Here is a 25,661-nt window from a genome sequence, read left to right as displayed (position 1 = left end):
CTTGCGTCGTCATGTGCAGTAATATAAAGCATTTTCCATCCACTGTGGCCAGACTAGCTTTTGGAGCGTGGCTGCTTGCATACGTCTGTAGCTAATATTATTATATTCATGGCGTTTCAAGCACCAGACCACGTATATTTAACCACTATTGTGGTAGACGCCGTTATTCAATGAATGAGTGCGTCATTTTGCATGCGTGTTCACGTGGTTCCTGCAGATATGGCGTCGAGCAACGGAGCAGGTGTTCTATTCTCTGGGAATCTCCTGGGGCGGGCTCATCATGTCGGGAAGCTACAACAACTTCCGTCACGCCATTCATCTGTAAGTTACCTAACTGTGTTCCGGGGCTCCTCATGGTCGTATATTTGTCATCGCTACTCATCTCAGTTTGCCAGCTGTCCAACGGCTTAAAATGTCGAGCCGTTTCGGAAAATGTATGCGTCAGTCTTTTTCTATATCGACATGGTAATTAATCGGTAAAAAAAAATTGCCCGTGTTTGTTTATTCTAAAGGCGCCCCAAAAGCATAGCATTTTACGTCCTCCGTGACTTCACGGCGTCACGTTACATTACGTCAAGACATGACTCCAAGTCCCGTCAAGTGATACTATGCATGCTTACGATACAAAGTATATAGCGCTCGAATACAGACAAAAGGAGGATACCAGGACACCATTAGAGAGTTTTAGTAGACCGTTCCGATAACGATACCCGATACCCCGCCGCCCACGGACTCAAAAGCTGCAAGCGCTGGCCCTTTGAATGTTATGCCTCTAACTTAAATTTCCGTCTGTTGTCTCTTAAGAAGTCTGCTAAGCATATGATCTCACGCGGGCGCACTGAACCATTCCAGAGATGCATCCATCGTGGTAATAGCGGACCTCATCACCAGCCTTCTCGGGGGCATAGCCATCTTCGCCGTGCTGGGCCATATGTCACTGGAACTGAACGTACCCATCGAGGAGGTCGCCAAGGCGGGTGAGTTGTGGTCAATTACACGGTGTGTTAGATGGGGATTGAGATCTAAGGAAGATGATAACGGCGCGCGGTTAACACTTTTTTTTCTTTCCCAAAGAAAACCTATGTGGAGCGCAAGTTCGTCTGCTTCTTTTGAGGGGTTGTGACGACGTCAGAACTTTGAGCTCTGATTGGCTCTGATTAAAGGTTAGTGGGTAGAGCTCAAAACAATCTGCCTTGAGGTCTACCCACTATCTTTCAATCCGAGCCAATCCGAGCCAATCGGAGCCAATCGGAGCTCGGCGTTTTGACGTCACCACAACCCCTGCAAAAGAAGCAGACGAACTTGCTCTCCGCATAGTCTGTGACCGGTTAAGAGATCAAGAAAAGCTCCTCCCACCTCCTTTTATTTGAGCAGAACGAACACTGGAAAGGAGGTAACCTCTTTTCCAGCGTTCGCTTCGTTGAATTATGAAGAGGTGGGGGAGCTACCCTTGAGTTCTTAAGCTGTCACAGGCTATATGCTGGCGTATTCTCAGTGAAATTAGTCGGTCTTATTTAAGACAGTCTCAAGAAGAAGTGTTGCGCGCTTGCTTACCCTAACCCTCACAATGATCTTCTTCGAGATTGCCTGAGCGAGTAACATAATTTCGAGTAGGACAGCCCTGATGCAATCGCTCACTTACTGTTGACTAAACGCGTCATATCTGAAACTTAGAGAAAAAGATGGCGTCCTCAAAAGGTTTTTGTGACAGCCAATGTTTCGCAGATTCTGTTTCTTCAGGCCAACCAAACTTCGGCTGCCTTTCTAATTAGGTTTAGCTCCCTTTCTCTTGATCGCTTAATGTTGACGTAGTAAAGCAGTAAAACCGCATCAGGCTTTGGGTAAACATGTTACTGGACCAATAGTGCAGCCTATCCTATCCATCTATGCTTGGATCGAATCATGACCGGATATTCGAACAATACAGTTGTAGCTATAACGACGCAACCGTGCTGAGTCAACGAACTAATGGCCCTTCTCCTGTCCTCAAAAATTAAAAAAAAAAAAAAAACAATGCACTAGTAATCATCGCAACACAACCATTTTAACTCGGTGAATCAATTGTCTCCACCACAGGGCAAGGCCTAGCATTCGTCATCTACCCAGAGGCATTGACGACCTTCTGGTGTCCGCAACTATGGTCTTTCGTATTTTTCATCATGCTGTACCTCCTGGGTATTGACAGTGAGGTATACCTACTGAGTTTTGTGCCTCAGTTTTTTTTTATTTATTGATTGATCACATTCAATGGCACAGTTCACTGCTCCTTAAATTGCCGCTACCGTATTCGTGTAAGGGCCCACGCTGTAAATTCTTCCGCGATTTCATGGACATTTATATTTTCTCAATTTTCCCCATCCTGCGAGTTGTATGCGTCAGTTTTCGCCCCGTTTTCGTGTTTATTTTTTCCGGTTGTTTAAGTATATTTACCAACACGCTCGTTTTTAATGTTAATGAAGGTCCTCCCAAGGGTTACTTCAGCAAGTCATAAATGGCACAACAGGTTCCGCCGGTGTGAGATTATTCGATGACTTTCCTTTAAATAGTTAGTTACTGTATGTTCCGTACTGTTGTCCTTGGACTATACGTTTAAAAGTTTAAATTTCACGGGCTATCTACCGATGCGAACTCTACAACACTAAAAAAAGAATTTAAGTTTTCCTATATCGTTCATTATGACGAGGCAGGATTGATTTTGTAAGCGGTATGATAATGATGACTTGTGTCGGATACAAGCTTCTTTATGATCTGATAGAGCGTCATTAGTCAGTCTATATTGCGTAGGATAATTTCTTGTGGTCTATCCAACAGAAACCGACTAGCTAAAAAATCAATTTTTCCCCACTGAAATGTTTCGCTGCGGACCTTACATCGGTTGCGGGCTGCTGCCCAAAAAATAATACACTCTTTAGATTCAATCACATCGCGAATGCATCGTTTACACTCCTAATCTTTTTTAAATCTTATTTTAGGTCTTCGATGTGGCATGCACGTATATGTTTTTAGTATGTGATCAAGTATTACTTTTTGTAAAATGGAAACAGCTTTTTTTTTACATTGATTGTGTTTTTTTGCATCAATCATCCACCTCATTTCAACAGTCGATGCTTTTTTCTCAGTTTCCTCTGCTGCAGACCACGCTGACCGTGATCTCTGACACATTCCCATCGCTTCGGAGACATCGCTCCATCATGGCCTTGGTCGCCTGCTCTGGTTGCTTCCTCATTGGCCTCTCCTGTGTAACCCAGGTACGCCACCCGAGCGTCTAAACCCCTTCAGCCTCTACTGAGGGGGCTGATGTACAGGGATGTTTCAAGTTTACTTTCGGGGGAGCGATTAGCCAGCGCGTTAGCATGCCACAGTTCGATGCACGTGGAGCTAAAGCTCGCGCTGCAGAACCCAGGGATACCTGGGTTCAACATGATGAAGAAAATAGCGGATAAAAAGTCGAGGACAAGGACAGGAATGGAACACATAACACAGACAAGCGCTAACTCACAACTCAAATGTATCGTACGTTGAAAAGAAGAAACAAGCCGGATGCTCCTTTCGTTTTTCTTCTTTTCAGCGTACAATACATTTGAGTTGCGCGACAGTTAGCGCTTGTCTGTGTTCCGTGTTCCGTTCCTGTCCTTGTCCTTGCCTTTTTGTGCGATATTTTTTCGTCATGTTCAATCAGTACCAACTCGCCCAGCTTACCATCTTATGACAGTTTATTCTCTGGGTTCAATCCCGATTCCTGACCGTTTCGTACTAGATGAGCATCGTACCGGCGTGCGGTCGTGTATCATTATTGCGTGATGGACGTTAAAGACCCCAGGCACTGGTACTAGTGTTAGCGTTTGGGGCGAACCAATTAAGAATACGGTTACATGAAACTGTTTATTTAATGAAAACTTTGAAGGTTACACTACAGATTATATAAAGCTTGCTGTTATAGAGCGGTGCTGCGTTTCGCTCGGCGTCGTCAGGTGGATCTCCGCCTCGCTTCCTCTTGTCTACGGGCGAGAGCGATCGGAAGCATGTAAGGCTTACTGGCGCGTGCGACTCGGGTTTCCTGGCAGAAAGGCCCTGTCTTAGGAGCTCAGGGGTTCGCAGAGTACCGTATAGAAACTTCTGCCTGGAGCAGCCGGGGTAGAGGTCAAGCTACGAGCTTTTGACTGGTTTTCTGACTTCGATATGCTGATCGCTAACGCTAGACTGGCTAAATTTCTCATCGCAGCGAAGACACCAAACTTCACTGGCGCAGCCTAATTACTCACTTTCTAAACAAACACACACCACAATTAATTAATGTTAAATTTCACGAGTTAAAAAAAGAAAACACCTGAGAGGTGCTCTGAAGCCGTTTTTGCACAAGGGTTTTGCCTGAGAGCGCAACACCGGTGCGAAAATCAATTCGCATACCTCTTACAACTTTTTTTTTTTAATTTTGAGCAGCTGGTAGTTTAATGCTCCTTTTGGGTCCACCTGACCTAATAACCTTATTTATTTATTTATTTATTTATTTTTACATACTGCAGCCCCATTGGGGCTATAGCAGGAGCGGGGATCATATAGAGAGAGGCATTCAAGACATCGCAATCAACCACTATCAACGGCACACGGAATTCCGTCTGGTTGTCGTGACGGGACGTTTCCTGGCAACAAAATTCTAACATTCAATGATGTGAGGAAGAAGCTTTATCTAAGCATGTCGGTACGTGGATGAAACGGTAAAATATTTGAATCGTGGTGGCTCCTCGTTGAAGTTGGGTCGAGAAACTTTATGTTGTTACCTAAAGAGGCAAAACGTGATGAATTAATCATAAAATACAAAGACTTCAGGCTCTCAGTATCACGACGCTGAGAAAGAGGACGAAGTCCAAGATTGCGGGACATTCAGTTTAGTTCCCGAAACCGCACATAGATGGCGCCTAATGCTGCGATAAAGCTCAAGCAGCTAGCTAAAGAAGGTAAATCAGGGTCCGTCCCCGTCGAGAAGTTCCCCCCTCCACCTTCTCCTTCTCTACTTCGGAGGCCGTGAGGCGTCGTACGCTTGAGGTGCGGTAGGCTTCGGGCGAAAAGATTATCCCAGGATTTTCCATTGTAAACGAGTGGTGGTGGTGGTGGCGGGGGAGGGGGGGGGGGGGGGGGGGGGTGCGGCTCGTTTTTTAGACGAGCTGGCCGTCTCCAGTTCAGCTTGGAGGCACAAAAGCTCGTTCGCTCCGTGATAAAATGTTTGGTTCTCGTTAAATTGTCCCGTCGCAGCGGATACACAAGTGGTCGCATTATCTAGCTGTGCAAATCCGCACTTTATAAATAGTTTTCAAACCTCAGCTAGGACTCTTATATCTGAAGACATTAAACTTGAGTCTCATTTTTTCTTTTAATTTGGTTAGAAATAAATGGTTAGAAATATCATTCAACGCCGTTTGAGCCCTTTTCCCGAGCACCGTTACGTCGTCCCGGTTACCATTGAACTCTACCTATTAAAACAGTTGGCTTCCATGGTATTTATTCTAATTTTTTGGGGGGTTTTGCTTATTTGCGCGTAATATAAGCATGCGCAGGTATATTTTTGCGTGGATAAGTGATGTAAATATTATAGTGCTGGGCGATTGATCGATTAACCTTCCGATTAATAGCGCTATCAATTTTCTGAACGACTAGTCGTTTTTTTAATTTGTATACGAGAGAAGACCAATTTAAGCAATTTTATTTTACTTCGTCTTAGTACCACTGTAAGGATAGTCAACAGGAACTGCCTCCATGCCAGAGAATGTGAACGAACTTCTTTCTTCGAAGGAGGAGCAACAGTTGGGGAACACCTTTTCAGATCGAGCTGTCAACTGCACACCGAACTACATATCATAAGTAGGAAATGTACCTTGGGTTGTGTATAACATAGTAAACGAAGTCGTCAAAGGATAATTGACAGTTTCGATTAATCGATTATTTTATAAATTAAAAGCTGGACATTAATCGGGCAAAAAATTTTAATCGACTCCCCACCCTAATTCACGGTTGTAGAAAGTGTATAATAGAAGTGAATTTTCGTTAACATTTGCCAATTGCGAACATTTGTTGACTGCGTTATGACGCCTTTATATTTCGCAGAGAGACTTCTTAACGTACTAAGATTTTTGCCTTCTGTGAATTGCTCCGAAAATAAAATGTGAGGCTTTGTTTTTATAATCGGGTTATGATAATTTTAACATTTCCTAAGAGAGCGGCATTTAATTACGTTGCGTACACTTTTCATTTTTCGTAATTAGACACAGAAATAAAACAAGAAATGCACAATATTTTTGTTTTTTTTGTCTTATTATGCTCAAGTTATGTCCAATTTTTAAACACAAATAAACAATATTTTAGGCATTTCGGTGAGAAACCGGCCAGCATGTAACAATGTCAGATTTTCTTGCTTGCCGTTGGCAAGCTTTTCTACGGAAATATGTTCCCCAAAAACCAAGGATCAATGTCTTTTTTTTTTATTTCTAAATTTTAGGGAAGAAAGGCCAAATTTGCGTTGAATATCTCTAAGCCGGAATTGTTTGTTCCTTAAAGGCGCCATGGGGTAATTATGGAGAAAAGCTCACCGCCAAACAGACAGATGCAGAGAAAAGCCCACCAGTGACCACACGTTTGACCGATCCGAAGAAAAGCTCACCACAGGTTTGACCAACCCGGAGAGAAGCTCACCATGAATTTCATCTTTCCGTAACATTTATGTGTATGCCACCAACTTAAGAGATGTTGGTTTTTATCATTTTAGAGCAGCAGTAGCTTTGCAGTGAAACCAAAGCTAAAAACCTTTCACTTTACCCTTGTTGGCCAGAGTGACCCATGAGCGCCAAGATGGAGTTGACGCCGTCTACTTCATCTACTGTTTCGCCGTGCAACTAGAAAAGTATTCCACTCGTTATAGTGTAAAAAATGCAACTGAACATGAGCACTTATTTTAATGTTCTTCCTTTACCAGTTGAAGACCATATCCGCTTTATATGTCCTTTGCGTTGGGTTCCAGTGTGCGGGATAAAAAGAAATTAATAAGTTATGTTTCTGTTCAAGTTATTCCGAAGACAATTTACGAAGGTCATGAGAGGACATTAACAGCCTGAGCCCTGGATGACACTGTTAGCTGAAAAAGATGCATGAGTAGGCTAACATATAGATTGTGCGGCAACGCGCAATCATTTTGTTGGTCAAAAATAGGTTTACAAGGAATAGTTTTGCTGATAAAAATATCTCAAACAAGCAGTTTATTTTTCAATTTTACGGACTGTATTTTTATTATTTCTTCGTAAACGAATAAGCTTTTACCAAATTATTAGACCCAGTTAAGAAATTTGTTGGTGAGCTTTTCTCCGGATTGGTAAAAGGGCTGGTGAGCTTTTCTCCGCATCCGCATATTTTGCGGTGAGTTTTTCTCCGGTCAGCCTTTCGCCGGTGAGCTTTTCTGCGGTGAGGTTTTTTCCGCCGTCTGCCCTGAAGAGGTTTCTGAGATCGCCTAATTATGACGGTAACTCACTCTGCGGGCTCTAAGCATCCTAGAGATTTTTGAATCGCAACGATGCGCGGCCGATTACTCTATTAAAACAGCAATCAAGGATCGAAAACACCGGGGCCATCTCAGGCGATGCCTTGCACCTACGTCACATGATGACGTCGAACACCGCCATCCCCCATGCTGGTGGTTGACTCGGCGGCCCTTTGCAGCGAGAGCAATGGTAAACTGCGCCGCGCTCGGCTGTAGCCATTACTACCTATTCCGACGATCGTCCGATCGTATTGTCGGCATGCTCCGCGAGACAGAGTAGCCGTCAAGTTAGAGAAAGTACGAGCGGCGGAAAGAGATCTGCCTGACTACTACAAAGTTATCTCCATCGCCAAACTCAATCGTGACGACACTTTGACGTCACCGTGAACTTTATTAGCTCGAACTCCATCGGAATCCGTAGGGAAAAACTCAATCGCAACGTCACATCACGTGACCAAAAGGGCAGCCAATCAGCGACCGATTGAGTTAACTTCATCGTTGAGTTTGCGATCTAGCATAGACAGCCTGGCCGATTACCGAGTTCGCGGGACGCATTTCATAGCGCCGAGCGACGGCACTTTATCGTTGTTTACGTTCGCGCACGCCTTTGCGTCGGCTCTTGCCCATTCGTTGTGTAGATGGCCTTTGCCTTTCGTTACATCACGCCGTTTCCGCGCTTCGAGCACACCTTCGGGGCTCCCGACCGAGTACGGGAGAGTGTCGTGCCGCGAGCCCGGCCAGACGGCGATCGGTCGGCGGCGGCCCCCGTATGCAAACTCGTCGTGACGCAGCCGTCGGAACATCGGTTTGTGTCGTCCACGAGACGGTAACCTTTGCAAGGAGCGAAAGTATGCAGGCCAGACGGTTAGGAAACATCATATTATAAACCCCGAGACGATGAGAGTTGTCCGTTATTTGATTTACCCTTGTCTCAGTGTTTAGATTATGACGGTAACCTTGAGTTGTTTACCAGTATTTCGCAAAATCGTAAAAATTTTTCTACAGTCGACTCCTAGAGCCGCTCGTCAAATTTTAAAACGCGCAATTAAGCTTTTTTTTTTTTTTTTTGCGAGTTTTTTTGGCGTCAACATTTTGTTAGCGGTATATCGAAAGTTTCTGCCCGTAGCGCCATCGCACCAATGCCGAAAAATTCCGCACGTACTGGCTAAACGCCATCATCGTAAGCTCGGCATGTTTTTCCAAGTTCATATGTAACGCAGTACCTTCGTTGAAAATATGGTGTACGTCAGCGCATGCACGGGCGGTTAGTGGCATCGTAGCTACGCCTAGGTAAGCGCGCGCGGTGTGAAGTCAACCACCAGTATGGTGCGGGGCACCTTCCTTCCCTCGCGTGACGTCACTTGCAAGGCATCTATAGCAAGCGAAAGATCCTCTCGTCTCCAACTGGTGGACTCGCGAAACGATATCTCGAATGCGCGCGGCTCGTCGCGCGAACATCACGCACACCCGAACGCCAGGACTTCCGCGAGTCCGGGGTGCTAGGGTGTCCGCCCCCTCTCTCCCAACCCGAAAATAATCCTGGCTACGGTACTGGCCTGGGCGCATATCGGCTGCAAGTTTGCAACCGTCGCTGTCGTTCTCGCACAAATTACAAAATTTCGATTCCGGTGTCGTAGCGGAGCCCAACAGGTTTTAATCACGACTGAAAGTAACCATGTTGCTGTCTTCTAGCTGCGGCATGTATATTTGCGATTGCTAAGTCTCTTGATAAAGGGAAATTAAACAAAAACGCGAAAGCAGTGGATGTGCGTCCTCGTGTTTGCCTTTGTATTCCCAAAAAGCCAGCGCAAAAAAAAAAAAAAAAAAAAAAAAATACGCCCGTGTCCGTGGCGTAGTGGAAACGAGGTTACTTCTGTTCGTGGCCGACTGAACGAGCAAATCATTGGTTCGAATCCCGGATGTGGGTGGTTTTCACAGTGTTTTTTTTTATTATTTTTTTTTTGTTTTAAAAGTTTTGCTCGTGATATAGCACTATTTTATTTAATTATTATTCTTATTAAATCCTATAACATCTTTGTTAGTTGTTTTTATGGAGGATTATATGTCGTACTGGGCATGGTTATCATAATATTTCTACCTCCTACCTTTGGGTAGGAGGTAGCCATGTGGTCGCAAACAGGTTTAAAGTCTTTGGTTGCTTTCGAGAAAGCGCGGCTTCTTGGGATGTAGTTTGAGCGACACGTCTCTTGCCAACCATGCCGCTTTCCCTGGCTCTGCGTAACAGTGCGTATATTATCATGTACGTAGCTTGAAAATTGTGAATGTCTCCTATAGCCCCCTGGTTCCACTATCGCAGCCAGAAGACGCTGGCTATCAATAATGACCCCCAATTCAGCTGCGGGGGCAAGAGCCCCTACTCAAGGCTAATGCAGTTTAGAAAAGCCCGACCTAGAAAACCATAATCCACCGGGTAAAAAAATGCTCTCGCCGACCTCTTCCATTCACACTCTTCAAAACGTCACGTGGCGACAAGGACTTCTTTTGCATCGGCTTATCCTGTAGGGATAATCCCCAAAAAGCGCAAAATGACCGGCTAGCGGCTTCCAAGTGTCTTCCCCTCGTTGATGCGGGCACGCTCAATCCGCGAAACTGAGGAAGCCAGAGCGACCGAACGCTTTTTTCCATGAGCAGCAGGCGCGGGGTCGCTCGGAGTTTTCGTGGACCGCGTTTTCTCCTCCGCTAAGCCCTCCGCAATGAGAAGCCGCTACTGCGCCTGCGCGGCGATGGCTTCGACTGTACCGTTCGGGGTATCGTAGCGGGTTGCGGAAAACGCTGCGGGACAGTGGAAACGATATACGAAAACTCCCTATCATTTGAGCCCGTTCTCGTTTCGCCCTTCGTATTTGAAAACGATCATTCTCAAAAAAACCTTTCTCGTTCTGACCTACCGCATTAAGCCCGTTTCATTGTTCGCATTTGAACCCAACTCACTCCCCACTCCCAAGCTAGTTCGGTGGTAATTTTGGTTCCTGGAAGATGTCCTTGCTTCCTCATCGGAAGATCCAGCGAAGTCGGGATTCGTTTCTTTTGTTTTCTGGGAGAGGTCGTGCGTACGTGGTTGTGCGTCCCCCTTGTCCCACCCCGCGAGTAGCCCGGAAATTTGACATCAAATCGTCACTCCACTTGACAGTGAGAGATCAGTCATCGACGATTTCAGAGTTACTACTAAGCGGAACGTAGAAGAAAAACTTGTCTTCACCTTGAGGGATACAAGTATCACAGACGACTGCAGAATGCAAACGGAAAGGTAGCGTCGTGCAGTTGCCTTTATACTTCATCATGATGCACAGCTTTGTTACGGACAATGTTTGACGTTTGACGACAACGTTTTTCTGCACCCCAAATATTACCAACTCTAGTGCTGTAATTTCACTATACTCGTTGCCAATTGAAGAATAAAAAAATACAAGCTTAAGGCATAGTTTGCACAGTGCGCGAATTAGCTTTTTCCCGAGCCATTGCGCTCGAATCGTGCGTGCCATTCGGTCGTAGTGCGAACGAGTCAAACGATAGTGGGTCCAATTGAGAAGAAAAAATAAAACAAAAAACGATGGGACCTTATGAGAAGGCTCAAACGAGGAGATTCAAATTTCAAATGAGAATGGGACCAAATGCGAAAAGCCGACTAACGTAGAAGTTTGGGCTAGTTGGTATTTCATGATTAAAAATTAAAACAGCGCAAGGACGCGGACAAGAACCAGAAGGTACACGAACAAGGCGCTGGCTTACAACTAAAGTTTATTCGTGCTAACATCAAACATAAATAATGTAACGTCATAACAAACAAACAAAGCTAAAACACATGTCATGGGCGCCACGTGCTCCTTAACCACCGTTATGCGCTCTCATTGTATGTCGAAAAAACATTCCTTATCGGATAAACACATTGAAGGAGTCCTGACCACATTTTCCCCCCAATTTTCCCATTTCCCGCGCCTCAATGATTCCTCGAGTGAGTTTGTCTTTATTTTTCTTATTCACTTGGCACTTGCCGAAGACGGGAGTGCAGCAGCAGTCACGGCAATGCAGGCCCAAGGTGACCTCACGAAATTCTAAAAACGTTATACTTATGTTCTCACAAACGATCATTGAGGCAGCGCCCCGTTTGAAAGACGTACCTCCTGCCGCACGAGAGGGGAGGGGATATCCGTCTTATCTGTTGACGACAGTTGCCGAGAGTCTACTTCAGAAAGCACGCGAGGAAACGACCCAGCAGGCTCATAGCGCTAACAAAAAAGTAACCGTTTTACCATACCTGCACAAGATCTCTCACAACCTAAAGAAAGTTGGCCGAAGGGTTCGTGTTGATGTGGTTTTTTCGGCACCGGAAAGGCTGTCTGGACTGTGCAGAAGAGTGAAACCCTGTTCTAAAGAAAAGCAGGGTTGCACCAAAAAAGAGCATGACCTATTCGTGACCTGTGCGGAGGGAGTAGTGTACTCTATTCCGAGGAGATACGGCGGGCAAACTGGGCGCTGTCTCAATGATCGTTTGCGAGAACATAAGTATAACGCTTTTAGAATTTCGTCAGGTCACCTTGGGCCTGCATTGCGGCGACTGATGCTGCACTCCCGTCTTTGGCAAGTGCCAAGTGATTAAGAAAAATAAAGACAAACTCACTCGAAGAAATCATTGAGGCGCGGGAAATCGGAAATTGGGGGAAAACTGTGGTCAGCACTCCTTCAGTATGTTTATCCGAAAAAGGAATGTTGCTTTTTGGACACACAGTGACAGCGCATAACGGTGGCTAAGGAGCACGTGGCGTCCATGACATGTATTTTATCTTTGTGTGTTTGTTGTGACGTTACAGGTTTTATACTTGATGTTAGCACGAATAAACTTTAGTTGTAAGTCAGCGCCTTGTTCGTCTACCTTCTTGTTCTTGTCCGTGTCTTTGCGCTGTTTTAATTTTTAATCGCGAAAAGCCGAAATGCGAATGGGTCGTTTTGAGATCCACCCGCTCGGTCGGCACGGAGATCGAGGGGTTGTGGTAGCTGAGGTTGTTCCAGCAGCCGTCCTCTGGCATCGCGCGGCTGCCTGAACCGTTACCGCGTCTGCACGAGCTGTGCGAACGCTATATTGCGCAAGACAATCCTGTACGATTCGCTTGCACAATAAAGCGTTTGGGTCGTCGATCGCTCATTTCTTTCCGAAACATAGAAATGAAGTGGCTTTCCCTAATCTCTTCATTACTGTTCCAAACAAATATCTCCTCTTATAAGTTGTTCATCCTATTTTGCACTATTTCGCGTATTTATCCGTCCTTACCTCTGATTTGTTTACTGTTTTATAATGTAATTAAGGCCTTTAAATATTGGCACAGGCTTCTGCGATCAACGCTGTATCGGATTTAGCCAATATTGGACAGGCCAGGCGTCAGGAGGGTAGAACAAGCAAACCGAAATTCTAGCTTCTAATAAAGACGGCGCAGTCGTAAGATGTATCGTTGCTTCACCCGCATTCACAACGCCCCATCGATTGCACTATCGCCACTTCTCAGGAACCTGTATACCACAATTTACTCATTGTTACTTTAGATGCGGCCCCGCAGGTTTTCCCGGTATGAGCGATTCAACCTTTCTTTTTTTTAACCGCAGCTTTCCTGAGTGAGAGTAAGTATTATCACCTCCCCAAAACTACCACCATCTTCTCCTCCCCCCCGCCCCAACCACCCTTTTACAGGTATAGGGAGAGGTCAGTAGGGGAGTTTTAGTAGACCGTTTCCTCAGCTCGCTAAAGGCCCTGTCACATTGAGGCAACAGTTGGACAACTCTATCCGGCAACACGAGGAAATCGTGTTGCCGGCGACCCTGTCATATCAAGGCAACAACAACAGTCGGGTAAAGGGGTGTCCAAACAGGGCACTACAAAACGCACGACTCCGACAAATCGTGAAAATTGAAGCGGACGCGCCCGCTTCAATTTTCACGATTTTTCGGAGTCGTGCGTTTTGTAGTGTCCTGTTTGGACACCCCTTGACATGTTGCCGCCACCCGGCAATCCTGTTGGCCGATTTGTTGTCCGACAACCCTGTTACACCGCGCTGACTGCGGGAACAACACGCGGAACACTCCGCCATCTTGATTGTTTACCTTCGTTCGTGTGCGGCGCAGCGTCGCTGGAAATGTGATTCTGCAGAGTGCTAGTGCATTCAAAGAGCCGGAAATCACCACGGGACTGCATCAACCAGTGACTGTGATTAGAAAACTTGACACGGGGAGTATATTCTAGCCTTTATTTTATCAAAATGTTCTTCATTCGCTGACAAAGCAGATAGCCCTAACCGAAGAAAATGAGATCGCTGATATATGTTTTGGATTTACGACACCCTAGGAAGTGTTTCTGTCCGGTTCTTTCTTTCATGAAATTGCTATTTCTACCGTGAAATTGAGTTTGCGCCGGCAGAACCCAAAAACGTCTTTCGTAGCGTGGTGTTGAGCTAACTGACAGTGCTTAAAAACTGCTACGCCGTCACGATCGGCCTTCATAACAATCGATGGAATAAATATTTTTCAGCGCTGTCTATTTGCCTACCGCCTGCTATGTGATTGATTCATTCCCCCCAAAACGTCCTGGGTATTGTTGAAACAAAAACAGTGTCTGATAGCGGCTGTTTTCAAGTTTCAGGCATCAACATTCATAAATAGAATGGTTGTTTTCATGCTTCGATTTTTTAATCCAGTTGCCCTTTCCTGGTTTAGTATTATTATGCTTCATTAGCGGGTGAGTAGACGTGCCATTTTATTTCACTAGCAGTAACGTGAGCTGGTCTGGCAGTTCTAATTTTAACACTGGTAGTCTGAACGTTCACGACCGCAGCTGTGCCCATTTCGACAATCGCTTTCCGTAATTATGCAGTAAAAACATTCCTCAAAATATTTTAGCTGTACGCCAGCCTTAATTATTGTTAAATAACGTTTTCCACGATTTTATTTGAGTAAGACGTTATTGATAGGGCACTAGCTCTGTCATCGAAGCTACCTGTGTTGTCGTGTTGCCGGTCCAAAATTCGCTCAGCCAGCGATCAGGGCAACACACGTTGTCCAACACAAGTTGCTGCTGTTTTTGTTGCCGAAAGCTGTCATACCGAGGCAACATATTTGTTGTCCATGTTCTGCTGCTGTGGCCGTGATGTGACAGATTTGTCGGACAACACGGGGAGCGAGTAACAAGTTGCCTGACTGTTGGACACCGTGTTGTGCTGCTAGTGCCATCGTGTTGCCTCAGTGTGATAGGACCTTAAGCACCCGCGTAGCACTCCGTAATACGCCACAAGACGAACTATGCAGACAAAGTTGGCGGCTCGCATGCGCAGCTGCTGCGTTTTATTTACGAATACTGTAGCGGAGGAGGAAAACGATCTACTACAACTCCCTATAGTATATGACAATTCGGTGCCATTCTATTATCACGACGCATAAATAAAACTCAGGAGGAATACAAAAACTAACACGTTATAGGTCTCTCCCGAGGACATGTCAGAATCGACCAACGTTGTCTTGGTGGGCTTGATATTTAACTAACTTTCTAAAAAGACGTTTTTAGCAAGACATATTTCGGAGGAATACAATTTTGTGATGGGTGGTATGCCAAGCACCCCTTACGCGGTTTGATTCATGTCGGTTATCAATCTCTCCCAATTTTCTTTTATATCGCGGAATTAGCGAAAATGAGGGCGTTTATATTAGCGCTTGATTCAGCTGAGTGATAGTCCAGCACTTTTATTTATTCATTATTTTTGTGCTATTGACACACATCATTGTGTTGTACGAAAAACAAAAAAGATCAGCCATTCCAGGCTCATGATGAGCGATATCCAGGATATCCAAAAGCCGCCATAAGCTGCTCAGAGGCGCAACAATATGGTATAAACAAGTTATGCACTTTTCTCAAATATTTGATTGTCAACGACAGTTATAAAGTATTGTGCGCTCCCTCGGGTGCTTAGCCCTTACGCACTCGAGCGTCACAGGAGCGAGTATTTCTGGAAAATAAATACGATGATCTATGTCTCCCTTTCAATCGACGCGCTTATGTGGTATCACGACGAACATACTTTCACCACGGATTTATAACAAATAATGTTTGATAACGAAATTGATTGGGTCGCAACAGCAGAGCCACATTAATAGGTTGCAAATAAACAGTGCGACGTTCGTGCGATGCGTTTACTTCGACGTTCGAATGTGCTGAGAAAGCCGAAAACCCCAGTAGAAAGACTTCCACTTCAGTTGGAAACAAACAAGCGGGACGCTATGAAGGAAAAAGTTCGGCTGCTGACGGGAGGTACCTCGAAAATACAAATATACACATTCCCCCCCCCCCCCTCTCCCCCCGTGATCCTTAAGATCACGGGGGGAGGGGGGGGGGGGGGAATGGGTTTGGAAAGCACCTCCGGCGTCGATAGTCGGGATGGCTGTGGGAGAGGGGGAAATGGGAAGCTTTGCGAGGAGGATTTTTCTTCTCGTGGGAAAAGCTTTTTGTAGGTCGGGGGCTTTGAGAACGTTTCTGAGATCGCCTAAGGTGCATTCCAAACCCAGGGTGTCGTCGGTTGTCGGCCATACTGGACAATGGGACACTTCGACTTTGCGGCCACTGTGACCTTGGTGAGCGAGGAGGGTTGGGATCCTCAAGGATGCGTCAGCTTGCAACGAAAACCTTGGCCTTCTCCCCGGACAAATCCTTTGTAACCCTTCTAAGTTATCCGCCTCAATACCGAATGACAGGGATTATTTGGGAGCGGCCAACAAACTGGTTCGTTTCTTTTTTTTTTTATGGACTTGTTTTGTTTCTAGTTTTAAAACACGCTCGGTTTCCTCCGCATACGGATAGTAGAAAATTTCGTGTAGTGAATTTGAGATTTGGGTGCAGGCTAAAGAATCCGATAGCCTTGCACTAACACGCACATAATGACCTGACTGTGGCTTCTGCATGTGAGATCCCGGGTATTAGTACACACGATTGGGGCATGAGAGCAGTAGGCAGAGCCCCACCTCTGCCCGAATGAAATCTATGGTTGTTAAATTACAACTTTTTCAGCTTATTTTCGAGGTTGTTTAAAACAGACACATTGCTTTCTTAGGTCCGATTCTTAAATGCAAGTGGTTAGAACAATACATCATATGACAGAATTAAAAGAAGGGAACTGCCGAAACACCCTAGGGATGGGAATGGACTAAAATCTCCTCTTCGATAAGTTAAATGATGTGGAAGTACCAGAAATCTAAACTCCACAGACTAGTGTGTGAACGGAATGGGCGGACCGCTTGCGCGAATCTGCCATCAGCAGAACATGCCTGTTTTGCGAACACGAGAGACACAATATAAATGGAAAAATATTCCGATAAGTCAATTCCGTCTCCCGAATTATAATATAAAACATCCTCTACCATCGCAATGCGATGGGTTAGTGTTCCCTGAAAGCTGCGCCCTTGTGCCAATTTCGAATGCCACCCATGTTTTGCCGAATTTTGATGTGAATGACCACGTTTCAATGGAAATAACTAAAGAAATACCCGATAATTCAATTGCTCTCAGAAATAGTACTAGATAACCTCCTCAATTATCAAATGAAAAGGTTTAGAGTCCTGTCAGGGTTGAACATTAGGCTTCTGCGGCCGGAGCCTTTGCCTTAAAAATACAAAGCAAAGGAAAAAAACAATTTCAAGCAAACTGAATGGATTCCGGATGTCATAAAATAAATTATGAACGAAAAAAAAATTCTAGAGCTTTATTTACGGCGCGTGACTCTTTTTTGTTGGTTCGAATTAATCTGCTACTGTAGATTCATGCTCAAAGGTAGAAAAATTGAGTTGTGTGTATGCTTCTGCAGCCTAGAACTTACTCTGCCTCAACGGGCGACTTGTCTCCCAGCTGTGGATGAGCAATTTAGTCAGTGCAGTACAGCCGCTAGCCTGGGGTCTTTAACGTGCACAACGCAGCAGTGATACACGGTACTGCATGCCGGTACGATGCTCATCCAGATCGAAACGGGCAGGAGTGTGGATCGAATACAGGATCCCTGGGTTCTGCAGCGCGAGTTTCGCTCTACGTGCTCCGAGCTGGTGTGCACTTGGACACCATCCCCCTTCAAGGGCACATTGGGGATTGTGGGGATATTTAGACAGGGCGGACTTCCGGCCCAAGCGGCAGCGCAGTGTCGCAGAGTGAACCGATTGCCCGCCGCCGCCGCGTCTCGTTCGCAGCTCCATTAGATTAGCCCATGAGAACGCTCAGAGTTTTGGCGCCATCGTTTAAAAGCTGCTAAATAAAAACGAGCCTAGCGCCAAAAATTAACCTCTGAACAATATTTTGCCTCAACATTTGCTTTACGAGATGCTCGTCCTAGACAGGCTGGTAATTTTTTTTCCTTTGCAGTGTGCCATGTTCGAGACACACATTTTCGTTTCGTAAAATTTTACGTGCTCGACTATGTTTCTATCGAGCAACTCGAGAAATATTCCGCAAATCCAATTGCTCTCCGGCCTTAAATAAACAAATTCCTCTATTATCACATCTGATGATTTAGAACTTAGAGTACTCTCAGTGTTGAACCCTGGGGTAGAAGCTTTTCCCCAAATGTTCCATAATACGCCCCTTTTTTGGTGAATTCCGACATGTGTGACCATGTTTCAACTGAAATAACTCGAAGCATATCTCAATAATCCAATTGCTCTCCGGAATTCTAATACAGGACCTCCTCTATTATTACATATGATAGATTAGAGTCCTCTCAGGGTCGAGCCCTAGGTTCCTAAGAGCGGCGCCTTTGCCCATATTTTCGAACCACGCCCCCTTTTTGGCCGATTTTGATGGGAGAGACCCTGTTCCGATTAAAATAACTCGCAAAATAATCTGACTCCCGAAATGCTCTCCGGGATTCTAAGAATAGACCAAGCCTGCTATCATTTGTGGTGGGATAGAGTACGCCCAGGGTCGAGCCCTAGGTTCCTCAGAGCGGCGCCTTTGCCCATATTTTCGAACCACGCCCCCTTTTTGGCCGATTTTGATGGGAGAAACCCTGTTACGATTAAAATAACTCGCAAAATAATCTGACTCCCGAAATGCTCTCCGGGATTCTAAGGATAGACCAAGCCTGCTATCATTTGTGGTGGGATAGAGTACGCCCAGGGTCGAGCCCTAGGTTCCTCAGAGCGGCGCCTTTGCCCATATTTTCGAACCACGCCCCCTTTTTGGCCGATTTTGATGGGAGAGACCCTGTTCCGATTAAAATAACTCGCAAAATAATCTGACTCCCGAAATGCTCTCCGGGATTCTAAGAATAGACCAAGCCTGCTATCATTTGTGGTGGGATAGAGTACGCTCAGGGTCGAGCCCTAGGTTCCTCAGAGCGGCGCCTTTGCCCATATTTTCGAACCACGCCCCCTTTTGGGCCGATTTTGATGGGAGAGACCCTGTTCCGATTAAAATAACTCGCAAAATAATCTGACTCCCGAAATGCTCTCCGGGATTCTAAGAATAGACCAAGCCTGCTATCATTTGTGGTGGGATAGAGTACGCCCAGGGTCGAGCCCTAGGTTCCTCAGAGCGGCGCCTTTGCCCATATTTTCGAACCACGCCCCCTTTTTGGCCGATTTTGATGGGAGAGACCCTGTTCCTATTAAAATAACTCGCAAAATAATCTGACTCCCGAAATTCTCTCCGGGATTCTAAGAATAGACCAAGCCTGCTATCATTTGTGGTGGGATAGAGTACGCTCAGGGTCGAGCCCTAGGTTCCTCAGAGCGGCGCCTTTGCCCATATTTTCGAACCACGCCCCCTTTTTGGCCGATTTTGATGGGAGAGACCCTGTTCCTATTAAAATAACTCGCAAAATAATCTGATTCCCGAAATGCTCTCCGGGATTCTAAGAATAGACCAAGCCTGCTATCATTTGTGGTGGGATAGAGTACGCTCAGGGTCGAGCCCTAGGTTCCTCAGAGCGGCGCCTTTGCCCATATTTTCGAACCACGCCCCCTTTTTGGCCGATTTTGATGGGAGAGACCCTGTTCCTATTAAAATAACTCGCAAAATAATCTGACTCCCGAAATTCTCTCCGGGATTCTAAGAATAGACCAAGCCTGCTATCATTTGTGGTGGGATAGAGTACGCCCAGGGTCGAGCCCTAGGTTCCTCAGAGCGGCGCCTTTGCCCATATTTTCGAACCACGCCCCCTTTTTGGCCGATTTTGATGGGAGAAACCCTGTTACGATTAAAATAACTCGCAAAATAATCTGATTCCCGAAATGCTCTCCGGGATTCTAAGAATAGACCAAGCCTGCTATCATTTGTGGTGGGATAGAGTACGCTCAGGGTCGAGCCCTAGGTTCCTCAGAGCGGCGCCTTTGCCAATATTTTCGAACCACGCCCCATTTTTGGCCGATTTTGATGGGAGAAACCCTGTTACGATTAAAATAACTCGCAAAATAATCTGATTCCCGAAATGCTCTCCGGGATTCTAAGAATAGACCAAGCCTGCTATCATTTGTGGCGGGATAGAGTACGCTCAGGGTTGAACTCTAGGTTCCTCGGAGCGGCGCCTTTGCCCATATTTTCGAACCACGCCCCCTTTTTGGCCGATTTTGGAGGGAGAGACCCTGTTTCGATTAAAATAACTCGTGAAATAATCCGATTCCCGAAATGCTCACCGGGATTCTAAAAATAGACCAAGCCTGCTATCATTTGTGGTGGGATAGAGTACGCTCAGGGTTGAACTCTAGGTTCCTCGGAGCGGCGCCTTTGCCCATATTTTCGAACCACGCCCCCTTTTTGGCCGATTTTGATGGGAGAGACCCTGTTCCGATTAAAATAACTCGCGAAATAATCCGATTCCCGAAATGCTCACCGGGATTCTAAGAATAGACCAAGCCTGCTATCATTTTTGGTGGGATAGTGTACGCTCAGGGTTGAACTCTAGGTTCCTCGGAGCGGCGCCTTTGCCCATATTTTCGAACCACGCCCCCTTTTTGGCCGATTTTGATGGGAGAGACCCTGTTCCGATTAAAATAACTCGCGAAATAATCCGATTCCCGAAATGCTCTCCGGGATTCTAAAAATAGACCAAGCCTGCTATCATTTGTGGTGGGATAGAGTACGCTCAGGGTTGAACTCTAGGTTCCTCGGAGCGGCGCCTTTGCCCATATTTTCGAACCACGCCCCCTTTTTGGCCGATTTTGATGGGAGAGACCCTGTTCCGATTAAAATAACTCGCGAAATAATCCGATTCCCGAAATGCTCTCCGGGATTCTAAGAATAGACCAAGCCTGCTATCATTTGTGGTGGGATAGAGTACGCTCAGGGTCGAGCCCTAGGTTCCTCAGAGCGGCGCCTTTGCCCATATTTTCGAACCACGCCCCCTTTTTGGCCGATTTTGATGGGAGAGACCCTGTTCCGATTAAAATAACTCGCAAAATAATCTGACTCCCGAAATGCTCTCCGGGATTCTAAGAATAGACCAAGCCTGCTATCATTTGTGGTGGGATAGAGTACGCCCAGGGTCGAGCCCTAGGTTCCTCAGAGCGGCGCCTTTGCCCATATTTTCGAACCACGCCCCCTTTTTGGCCGATTTTGATGGGAGAAACCCTGTTACGATTAAAATAACTCGCAAAATAATCTGATTCCCGAAATGCTCTCCGGGATTCTAAGAATAGACCAAGCCTGCTATCATTTGTGGTGGGATAGAGTACGCTCAGGGTCGAGCCCTAGGTTCCTCAGAGCGGCGCCTTTGCCCATATTTTCGAACCACGCCCCCTTTTTGGCCGATTTTGATGGGAGAGACCCTGTTCCTATTAAAATAACTCGCAAAATAATCTGACTCCCGAAATTCTCTCCGGGATTCTAAGAATAGACCAAGCCTGCTATCATTTGTGGTGGGATAGAGTACGCCCAGGGTCGAGCCCTAGGTTCCTCAGAGCGGCGCCTTTGCCCATATTTTCGAACCACGCCCCCTTTTTGGCCGATTTTGATGGGAGAAACCCTGTTACGATTAAAATAACTCGCAAAATAATCTGATTCCCGAAATGCTCTCCGGGATTCTAAGAATAGACCAAGCCTGCTCTCATTTGTGGTGGGATAGAGTACGCTCAGGGTCGAGCCCTAGGTTCCTCAGAGCGGCGCCTTTGCCAATATTTTCGAACCACGCCCCATTTTTGGCCGATTTTGATGGGAGAAACCCTGTTACGATTAAAATAACTCGCAAAATAATCTGATTCCCGAAATGCTCTCCGGGATTCTAAGAATAGACCAAGCCTGCTATCATTTGTGGTGGGATAGAGTACGCTCAGGGTCGAGCCCTAGGTTCCTCAGAGCGGCGCCTTTGCCCATATTTTCGAACCACGCCCCCTTTTTGGCCGATTTTGATGGGAGAAACCCTGTTCCGATTAAAATAACTCGCAAAATAATCTGATTCCCGAAATGCTCTCCGGGATTCTAAGAATAGACCAAGCCTGCTATCATTTATGGTGGGATAGAGTACGCCCAGGGTCGAGCCCTAGGTTCCTCAGAGCGGCGCCTTTGCCCATATTTTCGAACCACGCCCCCTTTTTGGCCGATTTTGATGGGAGAAACCCTGTTACGATTAAAATAACTCGCAAAATAATCTGATTCCCGAAATGCTCTCCGGGAATCTAAGAATAGACCAAGTCTGCTATCATTTGTGGTGGGATAGAGTACGCTCAGGGTCGAGCCCTAGGTTCCTCAGAGCGGCGCCTTTGCCCATATTTTCGAACCACGCCCCCTTTTTGGCCGATTTTGATGGGAGAAACCCTGTTACAATTAAAATAACTCGCAAAATAATCTGATTCCCGAAATGCTCTCCGGGATTCTAAGAATAGACCAAGCCTGCTATCATTTGTGGCGGGATAGAGTACGCTCAGGGTCGAGCCCTAGGTTCCTCAGAGCGGCGCCTTTGCCCATATTTTCGAACCACGCCCCCTTTTTGGCCAATTTTGATGGGAGAAACCCTGTTACGATTAAAATAACTCGCAAAATAATCTGATTCCCGAAATGCTCTCCGGGATTCTAAAGATAGACCAAGCCTGCTATCATTTGTGGTGGGATTGAGTACGCTCAGGGTTGAACTCTAGGTTCCTCGGAGCGGCGCCTTTGCCCATATTTTCGAACCACGCCCCCTTTTTGGCCGATTTTGATGGGAGAGACCCTGTTCCGATTAAAATAACTCGCGAAATAATCCGATTCCCGAAATGCTCACCGGGAGTCTAAGGATAGACCAAGCCTGCTATCGTTTGTGGTGGGATAGAGTACGCTCAGGGTTGAACTCTAGGTTCCTCGGAGCGGCGCCTTTGCCCATATTTTCGAACCACGCCCCCTTTTTGGCCGATTTTGATGGGAGAGACCCTGTTCCGATTAAAATAACTCGCGAAATAATCCGATTCCCGAAATGCTCACCGGGAGTCTAAGGATAGACCAAGCCTGCTATCATTTGTGGTGGGATAGAGTACGCTCAGGGTTGAACTCTAGGTTCCTCGGAGCGGCGCCTTTGCCCATATTTTCGAACCACGCCCCCTTTTTGGCCGATTTTGATGGGAGAGACCCTGTTTCGATTAAAATAACTCGCGAAATAATCCGATTCCCGAAATGCTCACCGGGATTCTAAGGATAGACCAAGCCTGCTATCATTTGTGGTGGGATAGAGTACGCTCAGGGTTGAACTCTAGGTTCCTCGGAGCGGCGCCTTTGCCCATATTTTCGAACCACGCCCCCTTGTTGGCCGATTTTGGTGGGAGAGACCCTGTTTCGATTAAAATAACTCGCGAAATAATCGGATTCCCGAAATGCTCTCCGGGATTCTAAAGATAGACCAAGCCTGCTATCATTTGTGGTGGGATTGAGTACGCTCAGGGTTGAACTCTAGGTTCCTCGGAGCGGCGCCTTTGCCCATATTTTCGAACCACGCCCCCTTTGTGGCCGATTTTGATGGGAGAGACCCTGTTCCGATTAAAATAACTCGCGAAATAATCCGATTCCCGAAATGCTCACCGGGAGTCTAAGGATAGACCAAGCCTGCTATCATTTGTGGTGGGATAGAGTACGCTCAGGGTTGAACTCTAGGTTCCTCGGAGCGGCGCCTTTGCCCATATTTTCGAACCACGCCCCCTTTTTGGCCGATTTTGGAGGGAGAGACCCTGTTTCGATTAAAATAACTCGTGAAATAATCCGATTCCCGAAATGCTCTCCGGGATTCTAAAAATAGACCAAGCCTGCTATCATTTGTGGTGGGATAGAGTACGCTCAGGGTTGAACTCTAGGTTCCTCGGAGCGGCGCCTTTGCCCATATTTTCGAACCACGCCCCCTTTTTGGCCGATTTTGATGGGAGAGACCCTGTTCCGATTAAAATAACTCGCGAAATAATCCGATTCCCGAAATGCTCACCGGGATTCTAAGAATAGACCAAGCCTGCTATCATTTTTGGTGGGATAGTGTACGCTCAGGGTTGAACTCTAGGTTCCTCGGAGCGGCGCCTTTGCCCATATTTTCGAACCACGCCCCCTTTTTGGCCGATTTTGATGGGAGAGACCCTGTTCCGATTAAAATAACTCGCGAAATAATCCGATTCCCGAAATGCTCTCCGGGATTCTAAAAATAGACCAAGCCTGCTATCATTTGTGGTGGGATAGAGTACGCTCAGGGTTGAACTCTAGGTTCCTCGGAGCGGCGCCTTTGCCCATATTTTCGAACCACGCCCCCTTTTTGGCCGATTTTGATGGGAGAGACCCTGTTCCGATTAAAATAACTCGCGAAATAATCCGATTCCCGAAATGCTCTCCGGGATTCTAAAGATAGACCAAGCCTGCTGTCATTTGTGGTGGGATAGAGTACGCTCAGGGTTGAACTCTAGGTTCCTCGGAGCGGCGCCTTTGCCCATATTTTCGAACCACGCCCCCTTTTTGGCCGATTTTGGTGGGAGAGACCCTGTTTCGATTAAAATAACTCGTGAAATAATCCGATTCCCGAAATGCTCTCCGGGATTCTAAAAATAGACCAAGCCTGCTATCATTTGTGGTGGGATAGAGTACGCTCAGGGTTGAACTCTAGGTTCCTCGGAGCGGCGCCTCTGCCCATATTTTCGAACCACGCCCCCTTTTTGGCCGATTTTGGTGGGAGAGACCCTGTTTCGATTAAAATAACTCGTGAAATAATCCGATTCCCGAAATGCTCTCCGGGATTCTAAAAATAGACCAAGCCTGCTATCATTTGTGGTGGGATAGAGTACGCTCAGGGTTGAACTCTAGGTTCCTCGGAGCGGCGCCTTTGCCCATATTTTCGAACCACGCCCCCTTTTTGGCCGATTTTGATGGGAGAGACCCTGTTCCGATTAAAATAACTCGCGAAATAATCCGATTCCCGAAATGCTCACCGGGATTCTAAGAATAGACCAAGCCTGCTATCATTTTTGGTGGGATAGTGTACGCTCAGGGTTGAACTCTAGGTTCCTCGGAGCGGCGCCTTTGCCCATATTTTCGAACCACGCCCCCTTTTTGGCCGATTTTGATGGGAGAGACCCTGTTCCGATTAAAATAACTCGCGAAATAATCCGATTCCCGAAATGCTCTCCGGGATTCTAAAAATAGACCAAGCCTGCTATCATTTGTGGTGGGATAGAGTACGCTCAGGGTTGAACTCTAGGTTCCTCGGAGCGGCGCCTTTGCCCATATTTTCGAACCACGCCCCCTTTTTGGCCGATTTTGGTGGGAGAGACCCTGTTTCGATTAAAATAACTCGTGAAATAATCCGATTCCCGAAATGCTCTCCGGGATTCTAAAAATAGACCAAGCCTGCTATCATTTGTGGTGGGATAGAGTACGCTCAGGGTTGAACTCTAGGTTCCTCGGAGCGGCGCCTTTGCCCATATTTTCGAACCACGCCCCCTTTTTGGCCGATTTTGATGGGAGAGACCCTGTTCCGATTAAAATACCTCGCGAAATAATCCGATTCCCGAAATGCTCTCCGGGAGTCTAAGGATAGACCAAGCCTGCTATCATTTGTGGTGGGATTGAGTACGCTCGGGGTTGAACTCTAGGTTCCTCGGAGCGGCGCCTTTGCCCATATTTTCGAACCACGCCCCCTTTTTGGCCGATTTTGATGGGAGAGACCCTGTTCCG

The 25,661-nt window shown here is 46.4% G+C and overlaps 1 protein-coding gene across 1 annotated transcript in view; it reads left to right on the top strand.

Annotated features, from left to right (window-relative positions):
• LOC8042754 (sodium-dependent proline transporter) overlaps positions 1–25,661 on the top strand; it is a 114,348-nt gene that overhangs the window by 71,526 nt on the left and 17,161 nt on the right. Inside the window, exons 8-11 of the mRNA XM_040220619.3 lie at positions 218–321; positions 853–977; positions 2,077–2,189; positions 3,120–3,248. Of these exons, the coding sequence (XP_040076553.1) occupies positions 218–321; positions 853–977; positions 2,077–2,189; positions 3,120–3,248 (471 nt within the window). The remainder of the gene's footprint in view (positions 1–217; positions 322–852; positions 978–2,076; positions 2,190–3,119; positions 3,249–25,661) is intronic.

The sequence above is a fragment of the Ixodes scapularis genome, unplaced genomic scaffold (assembly GCF_016920785.2).
Source record: "Ixodes scapularis isolate PalLabHiFi unplaced genomic scaffold, ASM1692078v2 PGA_scaffold8__174_contigs__length_109621045, whole genome shotgun sequence".
NCBI classification, from domain to species: domain Eukaryota; kingdom Metazoa; phylum Arthropoda; class Arachnida; order Ixodida; family Ixodidae; genus Ixodes; species Ixodes scapularis.
Note: the sequence above shows the minus strand (reverse complement) of the source record. Positions and strands in the feature narration are given on the sequence as shown.